The 12,740-nt window shown below is 41.7% G+C and overlaps 1 protein-coding gene across 9 annotated transcripts in view; it reads left to right on the top strand.

The window, feature by feature from the left end:
* wdfy3 (WD repeat and FYVE domain containing 3) overlaps positions 1-12,740 on the top strand; it is a 130,356-nt gene that overhangs the window by 88,183 nt on the left and 29,433 nt on the right. For all 9 annotated transcript variants that reach the window (XM_063490048.1, XM_063490049.1, XM_063490050.1 and 6 more), the window contains 6 exons: positions 1,113-1,342; positions 2,488-2,597; positions 3,172-3,354; positions 4,736-4,893; positions 5,000-5,077; positions 5,895-6,125. In XM_063490048.1, the coding sequence (XP_063346118.1) occupies positions 1,113-1,342; positions 2,488-2,597; positions 3,172-3,354; positions 4,736-4,893; positions 5,000-5,077; positions 5,895-6,125 (990 nt within the window). The remainder of the gene's footprint in view (positions 1-1,112; positions 1,343-2,487; positions 2,598-3,171; positions 3,355-4,735; positions 4,894-4,999; positions 5,078-5,894; positions 6,126-12,740) is intronic.

Here is a 12,740-nt window from a genome sequence, read left to right as displayed (position 1 = left end):
AACCAGTGCAAAGTGATGCTGGAGCAAATCAGATAGACGGGGTCCCCCAGACTGCAGGCCTCATTTTGGTAGGAGATGGGCACAAAATGAGATTTGGCTGCTGAGGTGTGTTTCTTATATTTGCTGCTTATTAGATTCAGCTTCTTTGTTTTGTTATTCTAAATAAGGGTTACAGTGGTACCCCATCCGTATGCTTACATGGAAATGCTTTTAGCAACATAGTAAAAAGAGTCGTGCATGGACTTTGTCTTCCCTTTTATGCGGTGGTTTGTGGACACATTGCTGTGCAGCTGAGAAGATAAGCAGATTATTTTCAGTAATTCATTTTTCGAGCCATAATGCAGTCCCTGAATCCTGGAAATATCCCTCGGTGGATTCGATGGCCATCTATTTCATCCTGAGGCGCACAGTTTGGAACTGGAATATATTTGTTATTAATTTCATCAGTCATTTTGGAATAGACCCACTTTCTACTCAATTTTCTTTGGAGAAACTCCAGCTGGAGTTACTCCTTAACAAAGTGGTCGATTAAAAGGAAAAGATGTGTGATGGGTGACACGGTGTGGTACTTCCTGTAGGTGTGTGAGTGAACACCAGGTGCTCCAGTTTATTCCAACAGTCCCAAATGTATTTGTCTGGATGTGAGCAGCGTGGAGTAAAGTGTCAGTAAGACTAGAAAAGAGGTTTTCTATGTAAATAATATTCCTTTTCAATTTTTAAGACTTTTTCTGTTTCAGGCTTAAAACTGGTTTTCTCCCAGTTTTGCTTTAACACAAAACAGGAAGCTCCAAAATCTGGAGCGTACTGTTAGAGCACACTTGAGTATGAACATGAGAGTATTGATTTAAAAGGTATTGGCTTTTTGAGTCTAAACACATGTTTATAAATAGCAGGCTTTTCAAATAAAGGCGCCTTTGAGGCCCTTAAGCAACATTCCAATACTAAAGCTACGTTCACAATCCTCTGCATTCCTAACTCAGTTTAGCCCCGTTACAAACACAAATCTGCTTCTGCAGAAATATTTCCTCAGCAGCTTTATTCATATGCACTTCATAGCATTAAACAGCCATAACTGCTTCTCGCTTGTTTTCCTCCCGCTCCAAATTCTCCAGTCTAAGAGGCGTTCGCAGGGACTTTCTCTCGACACCATCTACCACTGTCTGAACCGGACGGTGCTCTACCAGCTCTGCCGACCCCACAAGACGGTAGCACAGCAGGTGGCCCTGCTGGATGCCCTGCGGGTCCTGACCGTCAACCGCAACCTGGTGCTCGGGCCAGGCAACCACGACCAGGACTTTGTGGCCTGCCTAGCTCACTGCTTCATCTGCCTGCACAGCGGGAGGTACGTTCTTTAAATGAAGGCTGCTGTAGGCTTTTTACTTTGATTAATAGCAGTAGACTATAGAAGTGCATCTATCACACCAGCAGGTGCTGTGTGTGTAGACACTCTGATATTGGTTATTCATACGTTGAACTAAATTTTCTTTCCTGTATTATTCTTTCAATATATATTAGGCTGAGTAATAATATACTTCAGTGGTAAATCCTGTAAAGAAAAAGGTCAAAAGTAATAATATTCTTGGGTTGTAAACACACACATAGATGAGATGCATTAAGACATGTTAATGAAGGGCTTTAGTGAAATTTTGCTTTGTTTTTGTCACTTTGCCAGTTTGTTGCGCTGATTGCTTTATTTGTGCTGCCGTAGCCCTTAAAGCTGTGCTGGTTGTGGCCACTGTACACAAATGGTACTTTATTTGGATACTTTGATTTAAAAGCTGGTTTTTGTTTTAAATAAACTGTAAAATAGGAATGTTTAGCATGTTTTCAGAATCACACTTAAAGGTGTTCAACAGATTTCATAGTGTAGAAGAGCTCTGGATTGTCCACATGTCCTGATAAAACAGAAGAGCTGAATTATGCATGGAATAAATAATCAACAAACACGTTTTCTACATTTATGTCGCAGCTTCTGTTTGCAAAGGACAATGACGTAAAGGGTTAGAAAACAGAAAAAAACACAAATCATTGTCTTTTTTTTCTGCACAGAAGACAGAAGAAAAGTTTGCATCGTGTGTTTATTTTGTTTGCTATTTTGCCGTTCTTGTAGTTAAACTCGGTGAGATTATCTGAGTCTCTCCCCCGCAGGAATGTTTGTATAACTAATTACCGCCGGGTCACACCTCCTTGTGTTTATTTTCTGAAACCTGGACTTTGTCAGGTTTGCTCACATGCTGGTGGATTGTGACAGCAGGGAATGTATCTGGTTCTGGGGAAAAAAACAACATGTTATCCCTCAAACCGCAGCAGGTGTGGACAGACTGGATGTCCAGCCATGTCGTGAACACAACCTTCTCTAACACGGCGCTGTGTTTGACTGCAGAGATCAGACCTGTTTGCCATGGAGAAGCCAAATAATCAAACCCTCCTCTCAGTTCTCTGCAGGGCAGCATGATACTTAGCTCCTGTGTGTGTGTTTGTGTGCAGTAGTGTGGACGGCTTCGGTTTGGAGGCGGAGGCCAGGATGACGACCTGGCACGTCATGATGCCCACGGAGAACGAGTCTGACACCACGCACAGTCACGACGTCAGCGAGGGTGAGACAGATTCGTGTGTTTAAGTGTGTGTGACTGTGTGCAGAACCACTGTGACCCTGATGACCTCTGCCCAGATACTGTTGTCACTCTTTTGTGTGACACATCCTCTATATAACAGAATAAATTCAGTTTCTTTACACTTTATAAATCATTTAGGCCCAGCTATGATTAACAGTGATATGGAGTATTTAAATGACAAGCAAAACAGATGATCATGAACAGATCTGTCTGAAAGAGCAACGTCTCCTGCAGTTGTTTTACTAGCGATCAGTCCCCTCACTCATAATTTTAAAGTCCAATGAGTTTCTTCTTGCCTTAGAAACACTCTTCTTCATATATCAGCTGTGAAAATAACCCAGAAAGTCGATGAGGTGTAACACTTGTATTTTTGTATGTTGTGGTGCGGCATGTGTTTAGATGTTCTGTTCTGTGCTTGTGGAGGAGGTGAATGTGGGTGAATTACAGACAGAGATGGAGGGAGAGCTTAATGAATATTTTATGTGTTGCAAAGGAATTTTACAACTGCTCTGCACAAAAACAGACAGGAAAACTCATTATTGTGGTTCCTCTGCAGGGCGGCAGCTCCTGCTGAAGGCGGTGAACCGTGTGTGGACGGAGCTGATGCACAGCAAGCGCCAGATGCTGGAGGACATCTTCAAAGTGTCTCTGCCCTGCAATGACAGAGGACACGTGGACATCGCCACAGCCCGTCCCGCTTTGGAAGAGCCGGCCCTGAAGAGCTGGCAGAACCACCTGGGTGAGTAACACTGTGAAAAACACATGCAGAGGCATAAGTACACAGTCTTTCTGCTCCCTACTTAAGCTCAGATTTTGTTTTTCTCTGCTTTGAGTAGCTGAGTGTTGCTCATGCAACCTTGAGATAACTAGGTCAGCCTCTTTTTGTTTGACAAAATAAATTAACCCCACGGCCCTGCAGACAGAGCCTGTTATTTTCTGATCTGTTGTCTTTTTGGCTAAGCTATTGCTTATGTAAGCAGATTGGTAAATGACTGTCATCCACCAGCCAAAGTTTTGACTCGGTCTGCTGATCCAGGCTCTTTGGCAGGCAACCAGATGTTGTTAGAAGTTCTCTTTGAATTTGTAGAAAAGGCCCTAAGATGTTTTTCCTTTGCTAAGCACTTATGAAATATCTGTTGTAGAAGGAGCATTATTTTTCAGAGAAGATATGATTAAACTAAAATTTGTAAATACTTGTTCTGTCCCTCAAACAAAATCCCCTTTACCTTCTTTGTTAGTTAAATCTTGGAGACATCCTGAGTAAGTTGTGCTCTTGCTGGGAAAGCTGAACTTCTGCATCACAGAGCTGTGGATGTGAAACATGCCCAAAACTGTGAACCCACAGCAGATCAAAGTAGTTCAGACTTTTCAGATTTTCTACAATTATTGTCGAACATCTGTTTTGTGTAGAAGTAAGGGAAACCTCTGCTTTTCACTGGCTTCAGTGCAGGTCAGGCCTCAGTCCCACAGACTGAGAGAGAGAGAGGAAAATGTGTATTCAGGAACCAGCTGGTGAGTGGTTGTTGGAGGTTGCCGGCAGTCAGAAGTGGCTAAGAAGTCTACAGTGCTGGACCAGAAACCTCGTGCAATGACTTTGTTTGCTAGTGATTGCCACAGTTGCCTGTATTTTGCATGGAAGACACAGACTTATCCACAAACACTTGCAGGCTGCTCGCTGTAGTGTGGCAGTGAAGCTGTGGAAAGTGCAGCTCAGACTGTTAAATAAGTTGGCAGTGTGGTGCAACTTTTACTTTGAAGGCAAACGTTCTCCGTTACCAGTTTGAGTCTGATTATTTTTTTTAAGTTTCACCACAGATCAGAGAGTAGATGCCAAGTGTTTGCAGACAAGTCGACATCTTTAAAAAAAAAACTGTGGGCAGCTGCAGTAAACAAACAGAGGAAGGAGATTTTTGTTGCATCATTCCTATCAGGGAATGTGCATTTTTCCTTAGGAACACAGAGACTAAGCACGAATTTTACAGATTAACTTCAGTAATAAAATCACATTAACACCCTCTGTCATCGACTTACATGTTTTCTTTTACTGTAAACAGCAGACTGCTAAGATAACCACAAGGTTAAAAAAAACTGAATGTACTTTTCTCTTTTCTGCCAATCAGTTCATGAGAAAAAGTACATCAGTCGTGGGGAAGCAGTGGCACCAGCGACTCAGTCCAAACTGTCCAGAGTCAGCAGCGGCTTCGGCCTCTCCAAGCTGACCGGCGTCCGGCGCAACAAGAAGGAGAACAGCCTGAATAAGAACAGCCTGTCTGCACAGGTACACAGAAAACAACAAGCACACACATACACACGAGCATTTCTTACTTACGTGTACTCTCTGAGTCTGAGCGCTTTAAATACAGGCTTGTATTTCTGGTCCACAGGAGACTTTCCAGTGGATGTTCACACACATCGCTGTTGTCCGGGACTTGGTGGCCATGCAATACAAGGAATATCAAGAGGTAGTGCATCTCAACTCCCAATGTGCCAAGATTTGTTATGATCATTAAGTTTGCAAATGTAAGGTGCAGTAACTCCAGGCTACTGAATAAATAAATGACAGTGTTTCATATGGAAACAAGTTCAGATGTAATTTTTGTTTTGGATTTCTCTTCAACTAGTTTTCACAGATGATTTTCTTCTTGTAGTTTTTGTTTTTACTTTTTATTCTTTTCACAATTTGTGTCAGTCTTTTCAGTTATTGCTCAATGAGCACCTTACAAAGTTCAGAGCAGCTGTAAAAAGTTGTGACTCACAGCCACGCTGCCCTCCTATTCTCAGTAAACATTCAGCAGATGTGCTTGTTGTAAAAGCAAATTTGATGATAAACTAAAACTGAAGGCTTTAAGTTATTTTATTGGTTTCTGTAAATGCACAAACACATCGAATTTAGCTATAACAGCCTTGCACTCACGCTTGCTAGTTCAGTGTTTGTACTCATCCTGGATGGTTTTAAGCTGTGATCACACAGATCCTGCATCCATACATGTGGTTACCAGGTGGGAAACTTTCTGTTGGTCCTGTGCAAAAGTTAAGAACAACTTTGCACAAAGTTTATTTTTGTAAAGTTTCCTTAAGTTATTTCTGTGATGACCACAGCGTCAGCACAAACCAGTGTGCTATAACAGTGCAGTCTGATGTGACTGCAGGACCACACAGAAACTCTGTACGGCTACATTTCACAGCCCAGTGTTGCGGTCATGACATTTATAATTCATAGCAGTATTTTTTCAAGTGACTCACCGCACTCTTGCTTCATCCATCCTCTCCGTCTCGCAGCGGCAGCAGAACGCCCTCAAGTACGTGACGGAGGAGTGGGCATCCATCGAATACGAGCTGCTGCGTGAACGAGGCCTCTGGGGCCCGCCAATCGGCTCCCACTTGGACAAGTTTATGCTGGAAATGACGGAGGGGCCCTGCCGAATGAGGAAGAAGATGGTCCGCAATGACATGTTTTACATCCACTACCCGTACGTCCCAGAGACGGAGACCAACACCAACTCAGCACAGGTACTCGGCTTTAAATCGGCATTCACATGTTCCCACAAACCCCTCCAGGACTTTAGCAGATATGAAAGGACTCGTGGTAAATATTCATTTGAGGAATGACATTAGCAAGACAAATTAAAATCTAAACTGCACCTTTTTTACACTCAGGAGAAAACCTCTGGCTCCATAATATCTCAGTTTTCTCCAGTTTAATTACGAGACAGAGATGCAAATTAAATATGACAATATCGTAAAGAGAGGCATGCAGCCAGCGTAATGTCGCCCATGGTTTGTGTTCCCATTTTTAAGCCTGAGGTTCAGTGTTTAGACTGTCGCTATCAACAGGACCTGAAACTACTGACTGTAATACTATCGAGAAAGTGTTTGCTGGGGTCATAAATCAAATGTGCAGTAAAGTCATTTTTAAATAGACTTAAATACTTGGTTTAAAGCACGTCAGCATTTTCTTCCCTTTTTAAATCCAAAGGTTACATTTACATACACAAAAAGATCTGGGGCACCTCCACACTACACCGACAGGAGTGCCTCTGCCATGGAAACCCATACCATGAAGCTCCCAGGTTTGGTGTTACTGGGATCCTCTCCACACAGTCACCATTGATGTAGATCAGGGGTGGGGAACTCCAGGCCTCAAGGGCCGGTGTCCTGCAGGTCTTAGATGTGTCCTTGATCCAACACAGCTGATCTAAATGGCTAAATTACCTCCTCAACATGTCCTGAAGTTCTCCAGAGGCCTGGTAATGAACTAATCATTTGATTCAGATGTGTTGACCCAGGGTGAGATCTAAAACCTGCAGGACACCGGCCCTTGAGGCCTGGAGTTGCCCACCCCTGATGTAGATAATATCCCACTGAAATGCAGTGAACTCTGTAAGATCACGGCTGGGTGCTTAATATCCAGAGATTAAGAGGTGTGGCCCAAAACTTTGTCTATAGAGTGTATCTTCATTTACAGTCAAATACTCAGATGTTTATAATATCTTATGTCAGTAACATATGTCCAATGACATGAGCACAATATTATATTTATAATATTACAAATGTCTCACAGGGTGTTTTCACATCTGTGGTGTTTAGTCAGTTTAAATGAAAAACTGGTTCATTTTTCTCCTTGGTGCAGTTCGTTTGTGCAGCTGTAAACACAGAAATCACCTTAAGGTGTGGAAAACCAACCACACCAAGACCCTTTGGAGGAGGTGGACTCCAAAGTGGTTTGTTTGTGGTGTGAACGTAATCCGACTTCCATCTGAACCAACTACCAGTTGTACTTTGCAAGTTTGAGCTAAAAAGCTTCCTGTAGTCACGTTTGCACATCATCCTCTACAAAGAAAAGGTCTGTACAGGTTAGCAAGTAGACGTGAAATGAATGAAAGTTCTCCAGTAATCCCAAACACAGCACCCTGTTCCTGTTTCTACTTTTGTTGCTCCCGCCCCAAACACATCTGGCAAATGAGACAGACTGAACATTCTCACTTGGTTTTGTTACGAAATCAGTTTTGCCCCGGTTCTTTATTCGTCGAGGAATCCAGAAAACGGCACCGGAACTCAGTAATCATTTTTACAAAATCTTTATTCATCTTTATTTAAGCATGCACTTCTAGAAGGGAAGACGAGGCCGGTGTCCCTCTGCAAAATCTTCACCTCTTTGTTAGTCACATCCAGCTTTATAGTAGCAGCCCTATCATAAATCCCCCACGGTGTGCTCCAAACTCTGTCTCTGTGTGTATGCACGAGCACGTGAGTGCCTGTGTGTGCGCGTACCCATGTGCCTGTGAGTGCACGTGAATGACTGTGTGCGGATACCTGGTGTGTGTGCACGTGAGTGAACGTGCATGTAAGTGTGGGTGCGTCGTGACAGTCAAAGCACTGTTTGTGTGTGTCTCTGTGTGCGTACTTCCTGGGGGTCATAAAAGTAATCTCACCCAAGTTAAACCAAATTCCTCTACACAACATACAAAACAGAAATAACATATTACAAATATTGAGACCCCCACTCTGCATTCACTGGGCCATTGTCTTACATTTACAGATAAGGTGGAGAGTCTCCTGCAACCCTGCTTCTAAGTAATGGCAATTATGAGTTTTTATTAAAGGTACAAGCATCAGCATCAGCAACCCCCAACTGTAGCTTCCTGTCTCCTTTTATGACACCAGACCCCCAGTGTCAATAAATTCCTTTTCTCTCTAAATTACACACTCTCAGGCCACAGCTAAACCAAACTGAAACACAGAGACAAATCCTTCCTTATTACTGTGATCTAAACAAATTTAACACATTATATTCTAATAATTATTTTCTTGTACTCACAAATCCCTCTTTTGATCTGCCCAATGGCAGATCAACAATACTCTAAATCTGTTACTAATAATGTGTTCATCTAAGCTCTCCCCATTTCCCAAAAGTAGCATCATGTCGTCTGTGTTTGGTTTGCTTCACCGTGACCTGTGATGGTGGAGTCGCCGGAATGGATTCAGATCTGTCTATGGGCAATTCACTTATAAGAAAAATCACAGTTACAATAACAACAATTATCACACCTCACACTACCGTTTATCTCCAATTTCCCCTTAACCAGCCTAGAGAAGTTGACATGATGTAAATTTAGATGAAAGGCTTGTCTGTTTACATCTCTTCCCATGCTGAAGGCTTCCCTGCAGAGCATCAAATCATTTGTGCTGTTCACAGAATCACAATTCCATCGCTGGACTTCCTCTGTGCTGTCACTTTTGGAGCTTGGCACGCTCCCTCCATCTCTCGATTCTCACGTTCCAACGCGACTGAAGATTTTAAGGCAGAGCACGTCGTACACCTTGGCTGTCTTCCTCAACGTCAACGTCGACACTCTTTCATTTTATTTAATATGTTGCTGTGCAGAGTCTCCTCATAACGGTCTCCTGTACGATGTCTGCTGTGCTGAAGGTGATCTCTGATTCTCCTGAGGACTCTCTCCTTGCCTCAGCTCCCATCTTGTGGACGTTCTCCTCAGTCGCTCCTTCTCGTCATGGCACCTCACGACATCTGCAAATTAAAATGACACTCCTCTCGCCACATGGCTTCCGCCATGTGTCAACTCCCCAATGAGACATGTACAAGAATGTTGCACAGTCTCCCTAAAACAATCTCCAGGGTTTCACACTTGGAGCAGCTTCACTCCAACCTGTAACCCTGTGTAAAAACATTAGTCGGCAATTACATGTTTAGCCTATTTAACTCCCAGCTCCACCTGCAGCTTGTATCCTGGAAGACAACGTCTGTTCAATTAAACTTCACATTTTCAACCAACTATAGATCATAAGAGTAATAAAGTATTCAGCGTAAAAGACAAGTGTCATGTGTAGATTTTCTCAAATCATCAAATCACTATTATTGTCATAATCTGTCCCAAATCATGAATCATCCCAATTTATTCCACAATTTAATCGGTAACTTTCCTTAAACAATGTCACTCCACTCATTTTATTAATCTGAGCTCAGTAGTGGCCAGCTAATGAGCCCATATTAAACTATTCCATTAACATTGCATCTCTTATTTGTTTTCTCATGTCACTTGTCTGTTTTCTGCTGAATCTTCTACATGCACTCTTAGAAAAACAAATATTAACGACACACAAGGATCATCCTGATGGTCAGGCACAGGTCAACAGGTTCCAGAGGTGCTATAAAAAAGGTCATAAAGTTAATCCTGCTGTAGAAAAGAAATGTAAATGTTAACGCTGCGCACAAGCCCATGAATAACACACCCCTAATATATTGACAAACACAGAAAATGGCATTTAAAGGTTAAATCGTCACGCAACCTAGGATGCTGCTGTCATCTTCCTGCTCCAATATAAGAAACACACATAAATTCATCCACCCTTTTGTCCCGTCTAGGTGGAGGTTAACCTTGAGTAGTGGTCAAATCTTGTCAGTTTTGTCAGCTTTTACCAGTCAGTCAGTTTTTCCACTCATTCATTCATTCATTTATGCATTCATTCATTCTTTGCTGGTAGTGGAATCGATCGTCGCATTTCGTTTCCACCCACAGCAAAATGACGTCATTTCAAAAGAAAAAGAAGAATTTAAATCGGATTGCCTCGGTGAATCCTTTTTGGGCAGGGACTCATTTTCTAATTGTAATTTTTTGGAGAAACTCACTTACAACGGTTTTCTCGACATGTTGTAAAACGCTTTCAATTCCCGTCGTGCAGATCTGCTTAAAGAAAAGAAATTCACAAACACAAGTCAGTGCACTTGTTCAAAACAAAAAATAAAATCAAAATATCAAACAAAACTGTCAAACAAAACTCCCAATGCACTGTCCAAAATAAAAATAAAAATAACAGATCAAACTGAAAAACAAAATTAAATAAAAATACAGAAGCCCAGTCTTAGGACTTGTCCCAGAATGTTTTCTAATAGGTGAAAACACACCAAATCTAAAACTTGGTGCCATGGTAAAACCTTCCCCATACATCAGAAACAAAAAACAAAACAAAACAAAAAACAAAAAATCTGCTAGTTTTATTCATTTAAACTCTGACTGCAAGATTCTGTTCCCCAAAATAATACTAATTCAGTTGTCAATGAATCACTTCTCAACCCACTCAATAAACCAGACAGGATGATGCTAACAGTATTGCCTACTTAAAATTGTGTTTGATTCTAATGAGCTTGATTGCGTGTGTGTGTGTGTTTGTCAGGTTAATACATTTTCTATTTCTGTGTGTCCTTTTATGTACCTTCCCCCTTTTTTCTGAAACAAAACTCCATTGACTCCAAATTTTGTTTCAGAAACATCTAAATGAAAATCTCTGTCACAGTCCGGCACAGCTAAACCCCAAGTGCTTGCAGGTTTCCATTGGCAACCACGCTGTGTGTTATTAACCCCTTCTACAAATACCCTCTTTTGATGTGTGACACTTTATGTAAGATTTTGTATCCTCTGTAGTGCATATCAGGTGCATGTGTGGTGTTGTCTTTCCAGTTACTCTAACAGTACTCTCGCATACCTCAGTGCTTGTCTTCCTCCCCCTTTTGTGGTGGTCTGGACACTTTATCAATCCTCCACTTCAAGGCAGTCGCTTGTCTCCCCTGGATTCTCTAACCCAATTTAATTCCCCACACTAAAACAGCATTCCTCTGTCCTCACCTGCTCCTTTCTCCTCTCCCACTTTGCTGTCCAATGGCAGTCAGTTCTCTTCAGCTTTGTCCCATGTATGCTCCCACTGTCTCTTTCATTGCCATCTTGCTCCAAACATGGCAAGTGTCAAAGTCCAACAATCTTCTCAAAAGTCTTTCACACACCGTGAAGTTGCAGCTTGCTGGAAACGCATCTCCATTCATCCAATCAAGATGACGGACCTTCTCTTTCTGATGTCGTTTGCCCATAGTGCTGCTGGACCTCTCTGCTCAGGTCTCTGGTATTGTCTCTTGGACTGCTTTCTTCTGTTAATGTTCATCCTCGTGCTTCTGGAACTGCCCTCTGTGTCTTCAGGGAGAGATTAGCTTCCTTGGAGCTTGCTTGTTCAGGATGAGGACTAGAAGCTGCAAAACAATTCAGCCAAAAATTCTGGCTGGGTGTTTTCTTTTTCTTTTTTTTTTTCTAATGATTTTAACCTATAATTTTCTTGCGACTGCTGCCCGTGGAGAATTGATCCAGGTCCGTTTCCCACCTGTAAACGACAGACTGAGAGACTTTCATTATTCAGTGTGACTGCATATGTTTTCATCACTCCTAGAGCAACAGATCTCCACTTATTTTGTTTTGAACTCTACTAACTTTAAACCCCGAAAATGAAATTTTTATTTGTTCTTAACCGCAAACACAAAAAATCTTCTTGATGTTGTTATTGATTATTTTCACCCACAACACTCCAACTTATGTTTTCTTTTGTGTCCAGCAGGGGAAGAAGTTGACCTGTAGTGTCACTGCTTCCCCCAGTTGGAGACAATTTCCCACTCACACTTCCACACTCTTTATTTTTCTTTGTTTTCATCATTTTCTTTCTCTTTTTTCCACAAAAATTAAAATGTTGTCCTGCAACCTAGAGAGTTAACTGTCAGCACTGGATAAATTCAGCATTTGATAACAAGTCTCTGTTAAATTTACACTATTTTAACACTGATGAGAGATAACAAGCTGATTTTCATTGCATGTGTGTTTGTGTTATTAGGCAGGTTTAATGGATGTCTGTGGAGCTGCATCTCCAGCAGGACATGTTCTTAAAGCTGCCTTTCCTACACACCTCTCTGCTATTAATTGATCATCTTTAACTAATGTGCTATGAGTCCACTGATCTTTGCATCACACGAGGTGACTTGGACAAGATGATAAACAGACTCACATGCTTAAGATGCTGTCTAATCTTCATGAGCTCTCTTGTGTTTGTGTTAGTAGGGTTAATGCATGTCCTGCTTGTGTGTGTGATTTTGTATATATTTCTTTTCACAGTGTTTCAGATCCCTTCACAATTTTCCAACTTAAGCAGTCAGTTTGTGCTTTTTACTCACTTGGGCCACAGATTTTATTTAGTTTTCCTCTTTCCCTGTCATCATAAAACATGTGACATATTGTCATGCATTTCACAAAAGAAGTTTGTTCTCATGTATTCAGAGTTGTGTATCTGGGTGCA

Source organism: Pelmatolapia mariae, linkage group LG12 (assembly GCF_036321145.2).
Source record: "Pelmatolapia mariae isolate MD_Pm_ZW linkage group LG12, Pm_UMD_F_2, whole genome shotgun sequence".
NCBI classification, from domain to species: domain Eukaryota; kingdom Metazoa; phylum Chordata; class Actinopteri; order Cichliformes; family Cichlidae; genus Pelmatolapia; species Pelmatolapia mariae.
Note: the sequence above shows the minus strand (reverse complement) of the source record. Positions and strands in the feature narration are given on the sequence as shown.